We start from the raw sequence: 21706 nt of genomic DNA on the forward strand, positions 1-21706 counted from the left end.
TAGACTGCCGAGAAAGTTATTAGGCAACGACGCCGTGTTATCGTGCTGATGTGCGACGGGGAGCGGGTCCCGAGGTCCCATCGAAAGTTTAAGACCACTAGAAAATTTAATATAAAAATTTTTGTTTCAAAAGTTCCCGTAGAAATGGCTCCTTAACGGCAACTAATATTTTAAAATCTGTTATGTATTTAATGACTTTTAAATTTAAATCCTAGATAGCTAACTTTTCAGAAATAAGAATAGAGGCAGTGATACCATTTTCTCTGGCCTGGGCTTTCTTTATTAATAATGTATTTTAGAACAAATCGCTGTATATTATTACGAGAGATATTTTTCTACTTTTTACAAGTCCGTCCAAATATACAAAAATACTCTGTTATTTCAAAAAATGTAAAAAATCTTGTACTGTATAAATAATTTCCTAGAAATCTAAATTTTGTTTTGCATAGTAAATATAAAATAAGGAAAATTCATTTATTTAATCAGGTAGGTATTAATTAAGAATTGAAAGACTTTTTTAACATTAATAAGTAATTTTTAGCAGAGTTTAAAGCCAAAGCGTTATCATTTTTAATGCACTGGTGGTGTTACACTTCGGTGTGACCTGTAGGAGAGCAGACTGTCATAGGCGAGACCACGTGGCTGGGAGGTCACTCGTCCTCACGCCGATGTCACTCCAGGAGTATTCACAATTAGAAATGTGGCTGTTGCGTTTCCTCTGAGTGCTCCCGTCTCCACCACTTATTCCTTCTGTCAATGCTCCGTCTCCTCGCAGGGCCACGGCAGAAGCATCCTCGTCGCTGCTAGTTCTGCTAACACCAGTCATAGGATTGGGCACACAGGATCGTCATTTTTTGTCTTTAAAGTGCTCGGAAAAACTGTTTCCATGCCAACACAAATTCTTCAAAAGAATTCATCTAACTGATTGTAAAAAAAAGTAATTATTAAGTGTCAAACAAAGTCATATGTTAGTAATAATAAATAGGGACCTACATAAACCGAGTTATTACTTACAAGGCAATAGAAAAAACTGCAAACGTTATACATTATAATATCCTTAAACATTCTGTCAAATATTACTTGAGGAACCAGGGCAGAGGGCACAGCAAACGACACCTCCTTGATCGTTTATAGTCATGTGGATTCTAATCTGGTGCGAGAAAACAACGTGAACTTTACAAGTGTCTAGTAATAATTCAGTTTTGTTGTCACCAACATCACCGCAAAATAATTCTTCTGAGTCATCATAAAATATTTTATAAGATAGTAATACATTCACAAAACATTTTAGTGTTAACAAAACTGCGTAAATAACTCGCCTTTAAGAAATAGTCTCGCCTGGAGGGGTTTAGGCTTGTGATTCTGACGTGGTTTGGCGTGACGGCTGCGGCATTGATGTGACAGTTGTGGCACTTGCCAAAATTTACAAGAAAAGTAAACAATTATAATATTGTTATCATAAAAACATTCAGAATAACACCTACAAACTTCCAAGAAATATTCTTACTTTTTCTAAAGACGTCTTCCAGTAATGAGAAAAATTTTATGAATCAGGTTTATAGAGCGAGGAAACTAAACAAGAGAGGGTTTGAATCGAATTTGAAAATAAAATTAGCTTTTAAATAGTTCAAAGTCAATAATGATTTTTAAGTGCCAATTGTAGTTATCCATAAAAAAACCTGTGGTTCGCGATTTGGCTTAGATTCTGCCAAATATATAAAATAAGAGTTTATAGCATATGCTAATTAGATATAGTAGGGGGAATTGCAGCATTCTGCGATAACTAAGTATATGCAAAGTAGGTAATAAATAATTCTCTAACTAATTACCTCCTTGCTGTGGAAAGGAATGAGAAACCTCTGCATTGAAACCGCATGCGCATCCTCATTGACTGCATTCAGTCTTGCCCAAGGCAAGCGGCAAAAACTGACTAACAAACATTCATTCCAATTTTAATTGCTATATTGAAAATAAAATTTCCATGTTGATTGTAAAATAACGAACTGTCGATTACTATAGATGTTCTGTAGTAAAATCAATGTATTTACAGGAAAGGAAATAAATAATATTTTGTTTATATCAACAGTAAATAACTTTTACACTAAGAAAGGTTTTTAAACTACTTTAATGACGATTAATGCATATTCTTTCTTCCAGAAAAAAATTCGAACAAAAATTTTATTTACAGTAACATAAATTTTTAGTGGCAGATATTTTTTTAAAATAACAAGTTCTTCCTATAACAACGGGGTTATAAATTACAGCAAACTGAAATAATTTTCAACGAAGAATGCACCTCAAATAATTTAAGAGTTCTTCGTAGTTTCAAATAAAAGAGATTTTCATTGCAAATACACCGAATTTCAATTTCCGAGTTTTAAGTTCCACTTTTAAACAAGGTAAAAACACAAGTAAATAAAATAAGCATGTGTTTGCTATAGAATTGAAATTTTTTGAAAGTTTTGCAGATACTCTGTGACAATTTTTGTTATTTATTGTTTGTATAAGTTAACTGAGCACACAAAACTTTACGAACATATCCGTCAATTATCCATGAATAATTTTAAATCGATGTTCTTCCTAAATTAAAGGTGAAAATTTTAACAGTGAGTTTAATGATACAGTGAAAGGTTTTTACAGTGTAGGCTTTCCATGGAGCTGCAGCATTATAAGTGGGTTGCTATACAGAATGTGTCAGGAAGAACGAGCCCAGCGCAGCTGCCCAGAGGAGTCCTATACTAACACGTCCGGTCCCACTACTGCATCTGGAGCCCCGCTCCATCTCACTGTGGTCGGCGCTTGCAAGTCGCTCGCCATCTCCTGGTGCGTCCCACCCGCCATCTTGCATTGCCTCCTGCCCGTTGTCTTGCGGTGCATCTGAGACAGCATCGTCCTCATGAGTGATGTTAGTTGGCAGGCCTTCGTACATCGCTTCGCCAAATTTATTGACCTGTAATCACATGAAACAACCTGTCGCTAGAAGACACGAGTAATACATGATAGCCGGTCCTGCGCCTGGGTTTCTCGCGAGGAGCTAGGTTCGGTCGAGGAGCTGCCGCCATCTTGAATTTATGACGTCACGACGATCCTCTTGGATGACCTTGACCTTCAACATTGGCCAAAATATTACTCTAATTTTGGCTAAATTCGAAAAATCCGGAATTTTTTTTAGTTTTTAGAGGGAAAACATCCGCCAAAAATGCTCAAAAATCGGAAAAATAAAAAAAATCCTTATTTCGAGAGAAAAAAATCTTGTTTTGAGGGAAAATTTCCCGTTTTAGTCCTCAAAAATTCCAGAGGTTTAATATTTCCCCAAAAGGGCTTGAATTCCCCATGGGCAAACTACCCAAAGCCGCCGAGGTCATGACCTCAACCAATAGGATGTCATGGCCACCATTTTAAATTGTGTTGCAACCGTTGCAATTTTCGTAATGGCAGCCATTTGGAAATTAGTATTTTTATGCTATAAAATCGGGGAAAAAATTAATTAATAAAAATTTAATAAATACAATTTTAATAAAAACCATTACCCCATTTTAAAAATCTACGGCCATCTTGAAAATACCTATTTATGTGCTAGAAAATGTTAAAACTAATATAATAATTTATACAATAAAATTTTAGTAAAAACGTTACGCCATCGTCAAATTATGCTGTCACGTCCACCATATTGAAAATAGAAATAATTATTATTATTAAAATTCAGAAAAAAAATATTTAAATTATATTTGAATAAATATTTAATTATAAAACACACATGTCATGTAGACCCGGTTTGATTTCGTCGATATAAAAGAAATGGTGACGGATCGTTACTTCATGGAAGCCACCAGCAGACTGACCTACCATCACTAATGCTCAGGTATATACATCGCCAACTAGTATAGCGTAATGTCCGCCATCTTGTTTTAGTCTGCTGGAGGCCGCCATATTGGACACAACATATTGTTTTCTTTTGCTAGAGGGCGCTACAACAATGTTATTTTAATTTTTACCCACTAGAGTGTAGTAAATATTTATTGCCAGAACACCCGCCATCTTGACATTTGGGCACCATCTTTTAAATCGGTATTTATTTAGCTATAAATTCGAGGAAAGTTCCAAAATTCTTTTTGAAAAATCTGCGATCAATATAAAAATTGATTCGATCAGTTCCTGTCCTTGGTTCGGTACTTGATCGAAGCAAAAAGAAATAATTTTACATAAAAAAATATTTATTCAATAAAAGCAGCTGAGTTTCCTTGTCTACCATCCTCCAGTAAACCGATGATGATATATTGGCCGCCATATTGTAAATTCGAAATGATTAACCAAGAAACTCGGAAAAAAATAGAAAAATCATCTAAAAAATTACACATTATGTTAATGATTGATTTAATGGATTCCTGTCCTTGGTTTGGTTCTCGGTCAGTGATAAGAGTAACTTAAGCTTAAAATAAATTTTTAATTCTGTTTTCTATTACCTTTCGTGGAGTTTATTAATCATTCTCTCAACGATCAACGGTTGCAACGGTTATGTCACAGTTTAAAATGGCGGCCATGATATCCTATTGGTCGAGGTCATGACTTCGGTGACTTAGGACGACTTTCCAATACGGAATTTTAGCCAGTTTGGGGAATTTTCATGCCTCGGGAATTTTTGAAGATTAAAACGGGAATTTTTCCCTCAAAATAAGGAAATGTTTATTTTTCCGATTTTTTGATAATTTTTCCTAAAAACTTAAATTTGTGAAGTTTTGAATTTTAACAAATTTTGAAACTTTTTTTTTGCTAATTTTTTTAATTTTCTAGGTCAAGGTCATCCAAGAGGGCCGCCGTGAAGCAACAAATTTAAGATGGCGGGAGCTCCTCGACCTAACCCAGCTCTTTGCGAGAAACCCAGCGCAGGACCGGCTATTATATACTACTAACACGACTACCAGTCACTTTGAAAACTAGCATTATCGCTTAGAGACAGCCTGAAATGGATACCATTATACATTTGGACAACATTTCTGATTGGGTCCCGGGACTTTTCCGCGCCATGCTATACAGAAAGCCAATAATAAAATAACGAAAATCCATATGACTTACCTAACCAAATGCAATCAAGACAAAAGAAGGAATGCGACAGTAGCCAATGAACGAAATAGATTGGTTTGTTTATGTACGGTTGTGTGGAGCCTAGTCTATTCCACAAAGTAATGTGAATTTTTCAGATCTCTAATGGTAACTTATTACATTCTTCTATTTAGAAGCTGGACATACTAAGCAGTAAGTGATCAAACTACTTCAGCATGCTCATTGGCTGACACTAGTGGCAGATCTACAAGCTCGTGGAAATAAGGGTTCTGTAACTATAACCCTTATACTGATCGAAATCATATTCAAGAAATATACGTTAAGTTAACCCAAGATAAGCCTTCATGGGTAAAATGGGAACATGAATGTTCGCGTCTCAAAACATTTCAACAGGTTACAAAAAAATGATAAAGACGTGATTTTACAAACGAAATCAATAAGGCACGTAACCCGAGCAAACAAGCTAAGCAAATAACGTACCATTGATCCAACACACTAGAAGCAAAAAAAAATTAAACAGTGGCAGCCGAGAATTAATTTGGGAAAATATTTAAATTAAGACGAAAACCTTAGATTTAAGGGAAAGGACACCTCCAGACGAGGTCTCGCAAACAAACCAATACTTAACAGAGCTACGTATAGCCGTTCGTTCACGTCGCCCACTAACCAAACTAAATAAGAAATGAAAATGGCTTAAAGGATGAAGAAGGCAACAAGACTCACCGCGCTGTTATGCCTTGCGCCCCCGTACATTGCGCAGGCGCAGAGCACCACAGGGGAAGCTGAACTTACAGCAGAAAAGCCATATGTCACTAGGGGGAAGGAATGAGGGGGGAGTGGGGATGATGATGCTACGCCGCAGGAACTCAAAGATGCGACGACTGGGTCGTTGCAATCTATTTTCAGTTTTCCTATAAAAAAACATTTTCTTCAATATAAGTACAATATAAAAGGGATTTTTAGCTCCTAAAGTTTCCTCTACCCTCCCCCATCTTAATCCGCCATTGGTCGATAATATGTAAATCAACATGTATAAAGTATAATATTCATGGAGCTGAAACATATTTTTTAATTTTATAACAACAACAAAAACAAATTAGTATAATTAATATTTAAGTAAATTTATAATATGTAAATTAGCATATGTAAATCCTATTATTTATAAATCTAAAACATAATTTTACTTATATAACAACAATAAAACAAATTAATGTAATTAATACTTAAGTAAATTTATAGTTATGTAAATCAATATATAAACTATATTATTTATAACCTGAAAAAGGTAACAGAAGTTTCCTCCTTTGGACTGAGTTGCTCTTGATTGGTTCAGCTCTACGTCCACTGGTTTGTACCTGGCTCAGAGTCGTTCAGGGCATGGTTAAAGAAAAGTGAGCTAATCTGTCATACCAAATAAGTATAGACCCCCTTCAAAATTCACGTTGTTTTCTTGCATTAAGGTATTCTTGCATTGTATTGTTCACAATCACAGAAGTGTCGATTGCTTATTGACTTTTACTACATTGTACCCTCTACTCTCATTTCTCATTACTGGATTATATACATGTATATGGAAGTGTAAGATTGTTTTCTAGTCCTTCAGGTGATTTCAAGTAACACATGGACCAATAACAGAGGGTGACATAATATATCACAGGTTGCAGCCTTGCTTGGGGTAAAATAAGGGGCGACGCTCATTTCAGGTCATGATTTTATACTTATATTAATCACTGATCAACTTTTAGACTTTTTCCATTGTTTAACTTTCACGAAATGAGAAATATATACAGCGCATAATTTTTGCATAATTAGCTGCCAAAATTTACATTTTTAACGTTTTTGTGTTGTACAAATAAGGAGAATTTAATTTATTGCAGAACTGAAACTTTTTAGGTTTAAGAGTCTTCTGTACCACCATGCGAACATACTTTATTATTGTTCTTGAAAAAAGTGTTTTTAAAAACACTGGGGAGAGATAGGAGACTGAGATTTTAAGGGAGTATAGAGGAAGAACGTCCACATGTCCGTATGAAATCAAAATATAAAAAATGTTCATAAAATTTAACAGAAAAATTAATTGATTTGCCATAATTCACTTCATTACTGCGTTCAGTGCATTGCTCCGAGTAAGGATATATTTACACCAAAACATAGAGTAATTTTTGCTTAATAAAATGGTATATTAAAAACATACTGTCGCCGCTGAAAATCACGTGGGATTCTCTCGCAAAGAAACGCTGTTTTTCGCTTTTCTGGCCCTGCAGAGTGGCCCTCCCTGGCGGGGCTCGGTGCGTGGTCAAGTCGCGCGCCGCAGGCCTCCTGCCTTGGCCGGGTGGAGGGGGGAACATTCCTGCGGAGGGGTGGCAGCGAAGGCTGGGTCGGTGGTCTGGTGGTTGGGGGGAGGAAGCGACAGATAGCGGGATGTGCGAAGGAAGAAGTGGACGGAGCGTATTTCCCTGACCAGCCGAGTTACAATGCTTCAAGTTGATAGTGTTTGGTTTGTGATAAAGTAACCCGCACGTGGCGGGAAACGTCTGATATTCGCGTATGTTTTAAAAAAAAATTATTTAATCCTCTTCAAGCATGGAAGGCAAACCCGACTGGAGAAGAGGTAAAAAGGCGCGTCTTCGCCTGTGTGCATCTCGGAAAAAAAAAAAAATCTCTTTCCTTGGTGCATACAGAAGTGAAAGGTAAACCAAAAGTTCACTGAGATGTAAAACCAATAATTTTTTTAAGTTGGCCATCTGTTATGAGTCTATAAATGTCGAAGTCAGTGTCAAGGTAACAGTATCTTATAACAATTTTTATGCCATAAATGTTTTCCTAAAGGCTGGGATACATTTGTAACAGCACACGTACAGCAAACACAAACGGAATTTTAAACAAATAACATCTGTTACATTGATAAAAACGTGCAAGCACAGAAAAACAGCACGTAAACGGCGCACAGAAAGTTGTAACTTAGGACTGCTAAATTTTCTCCATGTTGTGCACCGAATTTCGGTACGCCATCAATCAGCATACGATACACACATAATCACTAAGTCTAACGACCAACACAAGAGTAGCTAGCGATTTTTTATATTTGCGTTTCAAAGATAACATGTAAAACATTATTTAATGTATTTATTTGCGAAGCAATCTTTGTAGTTCATTATTCTTAGTCTTTCTAAACTAAATGGCAAAATCAAGTGTTTGAACTTAAGAAATTAACTGCTTTATATAACAAAAGATTTAAAAATTCAAAACATTTGAAATAAAATTAACGAAGAAAAAAGATGATAGTTTTCGAACCGCTGTGTTGTGTGCGAATGTAGCTTCTCAATTGGTTTTAGACAAAAGTTCTTTATAATACTCACAATGTTTATAACACTGTAAAAAGGGACTTTGTCTTTTGGGTGGACGACCGGATCCTTATTCTTGCCATAACGCATTACCTTAGCAACTGCATCGTTAAATGTAATTTATCCATTCAATAAATTTTATCTATAATGTGCCACACACAACTAAATAATGTTTTTGTGACTCATTATATATATTCACAGGAAAAGACTGAATCTTCAAGCAACATTGTGCAGAAATAAAGAAACTTGCGAAGAAGAATTTCAGGTTACATCAAAAAAGCCTGAGGAAGAAGAATTTATTAATAGGTCTACTGATTCCCAATCTTCAAACAGAGATGAAATTCATGTCGTAGATCAAGACAAGGACAAAAAAAAGAGTAATCTTTGAAAAAAAAAATTGTAGTAATAGTAATAATAGTTATCAGAAAAATATTAAAACATTTAAGTTATGTGTTCTTAAAATCATAGGTATGTTAAAACAACAACAGACAAAATCTACAGCCTGTGCTGGTGTTCCCACTACCGTTATTACAATTTTTTTTTTAATTTGTAAATCCTGAATAATGCTTACGTAAATTGTTGTCTAACTGATCCAGCTAAAAAGAAAATGTTACGTTAAGTATTTAAAATTAATACCTATAAAAATAATTTCTGTCTCGCTCACACTTCCCAGTCTCACTCAAACTAGAATTTTAAAGTTTGGGCTTTGAGGAAAGACTTGGGTACACTAGAATAATTTTAAGTAAGTAAGAAAACGTAAAAAAAACTGTTTTTCTTTACTAAAAAAAAACAGTGTCCAAGAAATACCATGTTATAACCATTATTAAATGCGCCAACTTTTACAGTTAACTGCCAAACTAGCGTAGTACTAATTTTTTTCAGTACAATCAGCTGAAATTGGGTGAAGTATTAGTTTTTAATACTTAGTTGGACGAAAAGTGACATTTTCTTTCAAGCTGGAGCCGTTGGCTTTAAATTTCAGGTGAAAATTTACGGAACATTACTCACATGATTTCATCCAGCTTTATTTACTGGACATACACAGTTCTCAAACAGATGCCACCAGATGATCCAATCTATTCGTCTGGGCCTGAGAATAACCAATGCGTGGCCGAATCTTCATTACAACTCAACTGCCTAATGACCAATTCTCCTATTGTTCACGAACATAAGGTATGTTGCATAGTGAAACAATATAAAAGTGAATAACTTTTTAAAGTCTAGTGCTGATACAGTTGTTTAATTTTTTTCTTCAAATAGTGACGTTTAAAAACATTTCTTTATTCAGTAGAGTATTAATTACGTTCTAAAAAACATCAACGCGTTATTTGAAAGGTTCTTGCAATGGAAAAGATTTATTCAAAATGTTTTTTAGGGTACACGTCATTGCTGGTTGCCCTGTGTGCCATAAAAAATCTCAATAAAGGACTAGTCGTTGTCAGCCCACAGTGTTCGTTTGCGCTGTGATGTTTTTCTGACTACTATTCCCTCCACAGAATTCTCTCTGCGGTATTTGGCTGATTTTGGCTTGTTTTCTTTGTGTTGGTTATATTAATCTGTTTTTTCTTCTTCCATTTTTGGGTTCCTTTTGACATACAGTTTAACCAGAAATTGCAAATGTAAAAAAAAAAAAAAAATCCTAGACTTTCATGATACGTGCATGACTTAGAAAAACAATTGCTCAAAATATATAAATTTGTAACACAAGAAATAAAAAGTGTGTAATGAATGGTTTTTATATTTCAAAATATATTTTTTACAATTAACGCTGTATATTATGCTTTGTAAATTTTTTGGAACAAAAATTAAAAGTTCTTTGCCCTACATAAAGGTTTACTTAGAACAAAAATTGAAACAATCTTTGATCAAAATATTGATTTATAAAAATGAAATTATAAATAATATTTTCTTGTATTTGCTGAACACACACAGAGAGAAGTATTTTTTGATTCAGTTAATCATAATTCAAAATACTGTCATATTAAAATAATAGCAATATCATGTGATTATTTTACATCACCGTTTACAAAACAGCTAAAATAATTTGAAAAGTAGTATTGTATAAATTTAAAGTAGTACTAGATAAAAATTACCCATTTAATTACCTTAAATAAACTTAGATTATTTTATACCTAACTCTCAAAGAATATGTTTGAATAAAACTAACACAGTATTATTTCCAAAGTAAATCCTTACTTATATTAATTATTAATATTATTAATAATATTATAAATGCGAAAGTATGCCTGTATGTCTGTCTGTCGCGCTTTCACGCCAAAACTACTGAACCGATTTAAATATACGATCCTAAATGCCATCAAGCAAAAGCCACATTAAGCGCCCTAAAATTGTCAGGTTTGGCAAAAATAATTGATATTTCCAAGCAACTTTAACGAACATTTTCTTCACAAAAAGACATAAAATACATTTAACAAATTTAACTTGTTTCAAAATCATAACATTGTGTTAATTACTAGTTTTTAAGTTCACAAACCTTGAGACACATGCCTTAAGTACACCTACAATTAAAATCAATTAATAAATTTAAAAAAAAATTTTGTTCTTAAACTACGGAAAAATAATGCTTACTTGTTTTGGATATAACTACTATAGGCATTCGTATTAAATAAATTGGAATTATTGGTTTAAAATTTTTAAAATGATATACTGTTATATCATTAAACTTGAACTCAGTCCCATAAATATAACTATTTGCTTATTAAACATTATGAGGATACTGTCTTTAAAAATGTATAAATACCGTAGTTATTCATGCAATAGATAAATTTTATAGCTTATAGTGACCTGTTAAAAACAGCACACATTTATACTGAATTTAAAATGTCATATATCAGTCTGATTGGTTTGATTTGTGCAATACATTATGTTTAATTACTTATAAAAAAATGAAAATACATTTGTATTTTAATTTTGCTAAACTATTATCCATACAAACTTAATAGTACAATCGATTATAAAGTTTTCAATTTATGTGAAATTATTTACAGATGTTTTAGTTTTTGTATTTTCTATTTGCAGTGGCCTTGCATTGGCACTGAAGATTATGAGAGATGTGGCAGTTCGAAATATTGTGCCGCAGAAGAACTTTATAGCAAGACTTCCAGCTCCAAAGAACACCTAATGGAAACAAGTCACAGTTTTGAGCCTACACGTGAACAGACACTTGAAGGAGATCGTATTGTAGACATACGTAGGTATATTCTAAGAAAGATGACAGAACTTGGACACACAATCCTGCTTTCGGATGCTCACTTAACAATTTACAGTTCATTAAAGAAATACATCATGGTCTTCAGTCAGTTTTGTTTTTTGAGTGCAACATGTGCAACGGAAAATTTTCAATGCCTACCCATGATCCAATAATTGCATCAACACATATGGATGTAAATTTCAGAGCTATTGCTGGAATAATGGGTGTGGGAGGAGGATTTTCGCATTTAGAAGAAACATGTTCTAGTATAGGTATTCCGTGTATGTCTTCGAAAACATATTCAAAAATACATAACAAAGTTTGTGATGGGTGGGAGAAAGCTGCCATGGATAACATGAAGGATGCAGTGAAGGAAGAATCTGAACTAGCTGTAAAAAGAGGACATGTTGATGAAAATGGTATTCCTCTTTTGACTGTTGTTGCTGATGGCTGTTGGTCAAAACGATCCTACCGAACTCAATATAATGCTCTTTCCGGCGTGGCAGCAATAGTAGGATTTCATACAAGAAAAGTTTTGTTTATGTCCGTAAGAAACAAATTTTGTTTCGTTTGTGCTCGAGTTTCGAATCAAAACGAAATTCCTGTGCAAACTTGTTATAAAAATTGGACTGGAAGCTCTAGCAGCATGGAGGCTAATATTATTGTTGAAGGTTTTCAACACAGTTAAGCAGTTTACAATGTAAAATATAGCAAAATTATTGCTGATGGTGACAGTAGCTGTTATAAGAAAATTTTGGAAGCACGACCATACAAGGATACAACAGTTGAAAAGATTGAGTGCCGAAATCATCTTTTACGTAACTACTGTTCTAAACTAAGAAATCTTTCAGAACAAAGCCGAATAGGGTCTCCAGCTCTAAGGAAACTGCTATCTCAATAAATATTGAAATTGCGAAGGGCTGTAACAGAGGCTGTCAAACATAGAAAGAAATAAGAAGTACTCACTGCCACAAAAATAGCATCTCTTCATGATGATATTTTGAATGGACTCTGCCATGTATTCGGAGAGCACAAAAACATGTTCGGACCTGCAGTATTTTTGTTCCGGTCCTAAGGATGAAGAAAGAAATCTTGTGCCGGAACTTACAAGTTGTGGGTTATACGATCTCATAATGAAAGCTGTTCGATATTTGGCCCAGAATTCACGAAGCTTAATACACGACGTTGGCAGCAATGTTGTTGAACAGTTCTACTCAATCATTGCAAAATTCGTCGATGGCAAACGGATGAACTATGCTCTAAAGAGATCTTACCAAGCACGATGCTCTGACGCAGTTGTTTCACACAACACCAGGAAACCTCACTCTGTACTCCATAAGACATTGTGTAATGGCTTTAGACCAAACATATTTGTGAAGAAACTAGAAATTTCTCGGTCAAAAAAAAAAAAAAGAAGAGACAAAGCAGCAGCAAAACGAAAGCGCGCCAAGCGAGCTCTTATGGCCCAAACTGCGAAAAACCTGATATGACTATTGAAGAGTTTCTTTTACAAAAAGAAAATCTGTTTAAGTCATTAGAAAACTCAGATGAGGAGCGCAAAGAAAAAGAGAGAGGGACACTTCTTCAGGCCGGCAGCGGCGAATGGCTGGAACGTAGGCGCAAAATGCTCACAGCTTCCAAATTTGGCAGAATATGTCGTCGGCGAGTAGCACAAACTGCAAAAATTTGGTAAAAAGTATTATATACTCACCCGATATAATCAATATCCCAGCAATTGCATACGGCAGAAGTAATGAATCAGTTGCTATTAAGCAACTCGAAAAACAAGAGAATATTATCATACAACCCTGTGGTCTCTTCATAGACAAACATTTACCATATCGTGGAGCAACTCCAGATGGCTGCGTCGGGGAACATGGTCTGGTTGAAATAAAATGTCCTTTATCTGCGGCAGGCATTGAAATTGACAAAGCAGTGTTGGATGGTAAACTTCGTTATCTTGCATGTAACAGCGACAAAAGTAAAATTACTGGCCTGAATAAAAATCATGAATATTATTATCAAATCCTGGGGCAACTACATAAATAACCAACCGAGAATTTTGTCTACTGGCTATCTGGACTTCTAAAGAACACCCCATCAAAGTTATACAAATTCAAAGAGACGACACTTTCTGGAAAGATAAAATGGAGAATAAACTAGTACAGTTTTATAATGACTGCATGGTACCTGAACTTGTTGACCCTCGCTACACCAGAAAAATGGAGATAAGAGATGTAAATTAAGTTAAACGAAGAAGTACCTAATAATCACCAGTGTAAAGATAAATTGTAAGTACTGTAACTTTTTATCATGTTATAACCAATATATACGAGTGTACATAATGTTAAAACAAATGGATGTTATTTTTATATAGGCTAAATGTTATTTTTACTATTATTCTTGAAAGTGAAGCATATGTAGTAGCAAAAATTGATTACTATATAGATGTATTAGAATCTATTGAACATGCAAGCATATAAAATTGTTTTCCGTAATTAAGTTTTACTTTGAGGTTGTATAAGTGGGTTGTTTAAGACCTAGCTCATAAAGTCGTACCCTATTTTCAAACTTTGTTAACACTTGTCATTAATCTTGCTATTTCATATAGGTCTATTAAGTAGAATTAACGTGTTAGAGATAGTAGGTTGGAAAGGTAATACATTACATGGAGAACAGTTGTCTGCGTAGTGTATTAGATTTAAATTTATCATAATAACATTGCCACATTTGATCCAACATAGTTTTCGTGGCTAATAAATTAGAGGTTTTTTTTTAACGTTGTAGTGGGAAAACACAATTTATATACCTATATTTATAACGTTTGGCATTATCTTATAGAATTATTTTAAATTTCGTGTCCGAGTTGAGTATTATAAATTAATTTGCACATTACCGAGGTTAGATATTTACACACCTCTGGCGAGTACTGAAATATTCGCTTTCCTTTTTTAAAAATTTAAAATAGGTATTTTTACATTCATGTAGAGAGCATTTCACAAGTTAATTCTATCATATATTTCCCAAAGTTCTAAATATGTTGTTATAAGTGAATATGAGTATTATATATATTCTTAACTCATAAATTAATTTCGTGTGTCTTTGATGGAATTTTATTCCATCATTATATATATATATATATATTTAGAAAATTAGAATGATCATATAGCCTATAAGTATATAATGTATTTGTTTACAGTTGTGTTTAAATATAATTTAACTATTTCTTTATTTTTTAAAAAAAAAATAATACAACACTTTTTGTTCAGCTTGTATAGTATTAATTTAAAAACGCAAATATATACAAAAATGTAAGATTTTCATATAATATTATTGAAGATATCCTTCGCTATTTTTCGTTTTGGTAAATAGAAATATTTAAACAAATATAAATGTTTTTTTATCTTTGTGTTAACTACGCCACCTACAAGAAAAAAATCCGTAGCTAGTTGGACTCATTCCGACTTCGGGTGCGAGGGTGTAGGTTTCAGAATACTCTGACACCACGCAAACTACGTCTCAAGGGAGGGGGGAAATTAAGATTCAGATCTACTATAAAAACAGATATAAAATGGTTCAAAAATATGTGTAAGTCAATGACCTTGCATTCCGAAGGATTCGAAATCGAATTCCGGTCTCGTAATTCTAATTTAGGTTTTGTTGACGGCCCTAAAAATATGGTTATGGTATATGTTTGTAAAATTTAGCGAGTTTGAATTCTTTCTGAAAAACGTTGTTAAATAAGTCTTTATAAAAACAATAATACAGCTTATAGATAACATTGTATGAAAATAACCATAAATAATTACATTTATGAACATGTTATACTCCCCATTCTTTGCCTAGGAACATATTAAATTGCAGGCATTATACTGGGCTTGATGGCTTCAAAGACATTAACTTCCATATAAGAGTTACATTATCTGCAACCTAAAATTGTATTACACTGTCAGGAATCACAGTAAATTTAAGACTTTTCAACGAAGTATTATTGAGACAGGTAAGAGCCGGCTGCAAGCGAGTGTCGCCGAGGCCTGTGGACGAGCGCTCCCAGCGCAGCGCGCAAGATCATTCCTCCACGGCTAAGGAATGCACTGTGAAGGAAAGGAGGGGTGGAAACCCTGAGACTCTCCCCACCCCGGCAGCCGGCCGCACGTACGTCACGGTCGCGTCTGCCCGTCTGACTCCACCCCCGGCTGTAAACCACGCCTCCCGGAGGGCAGAAACACGTGGCCGGCCCGGCTCATCGCTGTGAGGGCTCCGCTCCATATGAGTCTTAACTGCAATGCCACTGGCTACTTCATGATATGGTTTGCATTTCTATCACAAAAACTCATTTCATGTTTCTTGGCTGTCAAAATCATAACAAATTTGAGAGTTTTGAAATGCCAGGTAAAATTAATTAATATTTTCTGAAAGAAATTCAAACCATTTCTTGAAGTAGCCAGTGTAATTGCAGTTAGAGGGAGGCACCCCCTTAACGTGACCTTTGCTGGTTCCTACGAATAAGACACGAAATACTTGAACGAGCCTGTCTGTAATTAATAGAGCTTATTGAGCAAGCCTCAAATGCTACCAACATCAGCAGTCCCACTAGAATCCGTCTATACACGCTAAAGAAAGAAAATATTCCTTTTATGAAACGAAAATTTATCAAGGTCGCCATTTTGAGTCTTATAGAATGAAAACATGTACTATTAGTTAAGATATATTCAAATGTTAATGTAAACCTGTTACCAAATGAAAATCAATTTAATTACGAATGAATACCTGGGAAGGAGAAAGTGTGTTTCGGACCAATATGTTCTGGTACCAGGTCTCGTGGGCTGAGATAACTCAGTCGTTAACACATATTGTACAAACAAATGTAGGTAAATAGTGTCTTTGGGCCATTTCGCTCATTCTAATCAAAGATGAGATGTGCACAAGTCTTTAAATGTGTCATGAGTATGGCGTTATACATATTGAGTCGGAATCCACCCGGCCAGGTATAGAAAATAAAGGTATTGCCACCAATTATTTTAATGAAATCATTTTACGACAGTGGTAAGTTTTGCTGTGGTTGTGTAATTTGGTTTTGTTGAACCTGTCATACACGAAAAAAAAAAAGAATGTAAATAAGTACTGATAAAAGAGAAATTCATTCCTATCCTATGAAATCTCAATACAGTGCAAGAGATTTTCACTTTTTACCATTTCTTGAAAAGTTTTTTCCATGTTGACCACCATATCATTCCATGCTTCTCCTAAGTCTAAAACCTGAAAACAAAACAAAACATTGGTCAAAATGAGGAGACAGTAAAATTTTTACAAACCAAAAACGCAACTTAGTATCATTCTCTAGATTTCCAAATTTGATTATAGATTTCATTATATAAAGATATATAAAAGCTAATATATACCTAATTGTTTATTTAACAGTTCTTGGTATCCTTAAATCATTTGTCACCATTGGTGTGTTGACACTTTTGGGAACAAAAAGAAATATTTTAAGCATATTATGGATACTACAGTTTGTGAAATCTTAAGCCTGTTTTCTCTCAATTTCAAAATTTACCTGGCCGTTATCAACCACTACATTATTCTCTTTCTACCCTGCACTTGAAAACTGTGGATCACTTTTGCAATTCCCTAGTTGAAAAAATGAAGCTTAACTACGTGAAATATTGATGTGCATTTATGGTGTAATTTTTACCAGTGAAATTCACTTAATAAGTCAATATAAGAGTTATGAATGTCCTCACCTCCTGGGAAGCGGAGGCGAGGCGAGACCCAAGCAACAGGACGATCAGAACAGTGGGTGGAGCCAAGTGGCGAAGCATTGTTGCCAGATGTCTGTAAAAAGAGAAGCTATTAGAATGTGTAATCTGAACACAGAGTCAAACAAGCAAATGTCCAAATTTTAATATTTTTTTGTTGTTAGAGATTATTTCATATGAGTTCGTTTTCTGTAAAAAAAACTATCACATTTCTCTCAGAAGACATGCTTATGCGATTAACCTAAGTTATGAGAGCTTCCATACGAAGTTTTAGTTGAGCCAGACAACTATAAGTCCAATTACAATGTTATGAACCTGTGGCTGTTGTAAAAAGTCTCCCATTTTAAATTAATTAATCATAAGTTCATTCTTGCCAACCATGTACATATAGAGGGTAATGGAAAACACATTATCATTAAACAATTTATTTCTTTATTTCCTATTAAGTTGTTCAGTGGTGACTTCGGCTCTTTCGGTTCTCAGGTACATATTTAGAGCTTGGTGATATTTGGGTAGCGTTGATAATGTATTGGTTAGAGTTGGTATTTTGGTGTGTGTGTTGTCTGATACATGTAAATATAAATAAATGTGTAAGTGGAAACTGTTTTGAGTAGAATGCATGTAGAGCCAATTTCATGGAACTGATTGTGAAGCCAGGTGAAGAAAGAGCTAATTAGTATTAGAGAAGGTAACCTTATACGCTAATTAAAAAGTCGGCAAGCTTACAGTTATATGTTTGCATGACCTTCAGTAACTTCGGTGCAGGTGTATGGGAAGGTAGATGTATCGGCCATTTATAAGTTAGTAGTCCTCGATGTTCGAACCGCTGGGCGCAAATGATTTATGTTACTTCTTCCTACTTTCACATATTGGTCCTTTATAAGTAAACGCAAATAGATACATGGTCCAAAATCTCCGGAGGACATTTTTCTTCCATAATATTCACCATGTCGGAATAAACCTATGACAAACCACTCACCAACCCATTTTAAGACTTGATATGCATGCAGAAAATTACCTGTTGCCTTGGTAAGTATAGTATATTCGTTCTCAGTCTAAAGTGACCCAGGTAGTTTCGTGCCCATTCCCTAGGCTTTTCCTAGCATCCTGTCTGTTCTCAGTTGTGTGGTTTGTTGGCAGTTTCACTTTGTGAGAAGCTCAAAGGGCGGAAGTATGATCTTTCAACTTTGTTACTTGGGACTTTGATAAGAAGTAACAACTTTGCATCTCTTGGTTAATCTCGGAAATTCTTAAGACACTGTGATGAGACCCTCTAAGATTTATAGGGCTCTAAATATATAACTGCAAATATTGAAGAAAAAATTTAATATTAAAACAATATCGATAGTTTTAAAAATCATCCAAATATTTATCATTAATATTTTTGAAAACAATTTATACATTCTAAGCTATTGATGTTAATATTTCATATATTTTTACTCTGGTAAAGAAATATATATGTTTGGACTACTAAAACACAATTTAATTTTTTTATATTATATCCAAAATATCTAATGGATGGCCTTCTTTAAAATTTTACCACAAACAAGTTGTGGTAGAAATTTATTCTGCTTATTTATAAATATCAAGATAACATTAATTAAGCATTTTTCTGTATGCCTGCAATGTGGATTACCTAGTAGCTTTCGACTACTGCAGCTATTCAGATGAATCATATTTTATTCGTTCTTTAATCATGTGGTGACATAGAAGTTGTGGTACACGACGTAACCTTAAATCATGTAGGATATAAATTGTTCAGTTAATTTTAATACAACTAGCATTTATATCATTTCGATTATATTATTTTAAAATAGCTAAAACATTGTTACAACCATTAGGAAGTATGACATACTAGGTTTAATGTGTAAAACCATAACTGACAAAGATGATGTACTCAAATATGGCGTATAAGGGCAAAAGAAAACATTTAAAGTTGTCTGTAGAATTTTACATTGAGGATGAAAAGTTATACTTCATACGTGCCTATGTTTATTTTAATTTTTTTAATAAATATGAATTATTAAAATTGTTTTAATTTGTTTGCAGTTATACGGCGCGTTGACATTAATAAAAGTCATTTATACTGGAAGTATCATTTATTTTCATGGCAATTTAGATACTTAGTATCAGAAATTATTATAAATAATTCATTGTTACGATTCCGAAATTTAATTTTTATCAACCGCTACTACAGGTGGTATTTTATTCTTTAAATTATTTTTAACACCAACCATTTAACTGTGTATTATTCGTTTAGTAATGTAAGATATTCAAAAAATTATAATAATCATTTATTGCAGTAATCTTTTGAATTTGTACATGCAGTATTTTTCTAAATAGTAACTGTTCCGCTGTCACGGCAAATAGCGGTTGGGCTGATATCCTGTCAAGGCGTGATACGAACACGGGGTCTACACGCAACCATGTGTCAACAAGTCGAGAACAAGCAGACTGCACGTCGGTCTCCATCCACGCCTCACTCGCCACTGACCAGCCCCGAGGCTAGCACCTGCTCTCACAACTACGTCACTCCAAGAGAAGCAGGGTTGCCACGTAGACCTCGACTCGCAACGGAAAACATTAAACTTAATTAGGAATTTGAATGAATTTAAATTCAGTACCCTATGAATCCTTTCTTCTGCCGTAAGTTCCATGTGCTTCTGGAAGCCGGGTGGACAACGATGCAGTCACCCGCCACCAGAGGCGCTGGCGCTACTGGTTATCGAACCCACGACCGCCCAGCAAAACAAAGCGGACAATTAATGTTCAAGCTCCCAAAATATGAAAAACTTCTCTGCCCAGCCCAACTCTTCTTCTGGACCATCCTCATTGTTCCGTGCTTAATCCGCCTTTTCTTTTTATCATAGCTGGGACTGTTAAGGAACCAAAACTATTTACATAAATTTTAACGGAAACAATATTTGAGGTTAAGAACAGTTACGATAGTATTTGTATCAATGATTTTGTTTGATATGATAATAATTATGAATTATTCACAGGTATTGCTACATTGACGACGCAAATTTATTTTACTCCAGCTTTACGTGATCAATATCAAACGAATCACCGATAATTTAAATGCCCGAAATAAAAATAAAATCTAAAACGTAAGTATATTTCATTTATCAGTAAAACAAATTTTCATATTTCACTGACATAGTTAATTCAACGCACACATAAAGATATTCAGTGGTTGCCTGCCTTTAAAGTCACTGATTTATACCGTGGCCTACAAATCATGCGGCATCTTCTCTTGTAGTGGGGAAAAAAAAAAAAAAAAAAAAAAAACAGGGACATTTCAAACCAACAGGCAACTACAGTTATAGGTCCAACATAGGTAGGAAGTACGACCCTTGGTCAGGCACTCCACAGCAAAAATGCAAAGAATCCTCGGGGGCCACTCAATATATGAGTGGTTCTCGGGGTTCTCGGGCAAACAATACGGTAAGGAAACACACAGCGCGTGATCACGGGATGCGATGCACCGCGCGTCCCCGCCAGAGCGCGCGATCAGCGCCGGCGCTGGTGCAACTCACGGCCTGCAGGGAGACTCGGAGACCGCCGGCACGGAACTGCGCGGCTCTGACGACCACAGATGCCCTCGAGGTCCGGGGCGACTGCTGACGGCGGCGAGGTCAGAGGTCGCGCCGGCCAGCCTCTGACTTCAGCCAGGCTTCAACACGCCTGACTCATCACTCGCTAGGGGACAAGGCCTGTTCTTCTTAGTACTCGACGTAACAGTTCATATCGCAATTTTTTTTGAGTTCTCACTTAGGAAAAAATTATAAATCGATTAATCAAACCGAATTGCTAAGAAAACTTACAACTATTGAAAGCTAAATTAGTTGTTTTTCCTCGTTTTAAATATTCCACTGAATTTTTTATTATAATATACAGTAGAAATTTCAACGAATTTTCGATATTCTTAACGGAAAATAAACGCTAAGAAATAACGCTTCTAATATTTTGTAATCTGGATAGTTAGCAATAAATGTTTTCCTTTTGTGTGACGGTTAAAGTTAAAATAAACACTATAATTTTTACTTGAAACACTTATTGATGAGCTACAGTCCATAATGCGTGGTATCCTACTGTCCATGTTTAAATTTTAAATACACATTTCGTTTTGTGTTATTGTATGGTTTGTATTTTACCAACATGCTAAATTCGTAATATTCAGATAAGCCTACTGAAATCAGTCAATTTTGTATTTTTCTCCGGTTGTTATTTCAAATATTAAAATTAACAATGGGATTTTTTAAAATAATACTTCTATCTACTATCACAAAATCTGCCACAATTTTTTTAAAATTCATTTCGTGTACAGA

At 34.7% G+C, this 21706-nt stretch overlaps 1 protein-coding gene across 4 annotated transcripts; it reads right to left on the reverse strand.

Moving 5' to 3' along the window:
- Window positions 1-546: 546 nt before the first annotated feature.
- On the reverse strand, window positions 547-20973 carry LOC134537967 (uncharacterized). Of its 4 annotated transcripts, XM_063378989.1 has the most exons (5): window positions 20839-20973; window positions 17361-17451; window positions 16810-16875; window positions 2744-2950; window positions 547-809 (listed from the first exon to the last, which is right to left on the reverse strand). In XM_063378989.1, the coding sequence occupies exons 2-5, from the start codon at window positions 17436-17438 to the stop codon at window positions 804-806; spliced, it is 357 nt and encodes a 118-aa protein (XP_063235059.1). In that variant the 5' UTR covers window positions 17439-17451; window positions 20839-20973; the 3' UTR covers window positions 547-803. The 4 variants fall into 4 exon arrangements, 1 of the variants encoding a protein (XP_063235059.1); XR_010076072.1 differs by lacking the exon at window positions 547-809 and having other exon boundaries at window positions 2113-2950; window positions 20837-20973; XR_010076073.1 differs by lacking the exons at window positions 547-809; window positions 20839-20973 and adding an exon at window positions 20000-20099 and having other exon boundaries at window positions 2113-2950.
- Between the last annotated feature and the right edge of the window lie 733 nt (window positions 20974-21706).

The sequence above is a fragment of the Bacillus rossius genome, chromosome 1 (assembly GCF_032445375.1).
Source record: "Bacillus rossius redtenbacheri isolate Brsri chromosome 1, Brsri_v3, whole genome shotgun sequence".
Taxonomy (NCBI): Eukaryota; Metazoa; Arthropoda; class Insecta; order Phasmatodea; family Bacillidae; genus Bacillus; species Bacillus rossius.

Coding starts and splice junctions, on each gene's coding strand:
- LOC134537967 (XM_063378989.1), bottom strand. CDS start 17,438: ATGCTTCGCCACTTGGCTCCACCCACTGTTCTGATCGTCCTGTTGCTT. Junction 16,876..17,360: donor TCGCCTCCGCTTCCCAGGAG/GTGAGGACATTC, acceptor TTTTGTTTTCAG/GTTTTAGACTTAGGAGAAGC. Junction 2,951..16,809: donor AAAAAACTTTTCAAGAAATG/GTAAAAAGTGAA, acceptor ATGTGATTACAG/GTCAATAAATTTGGCGAAGC.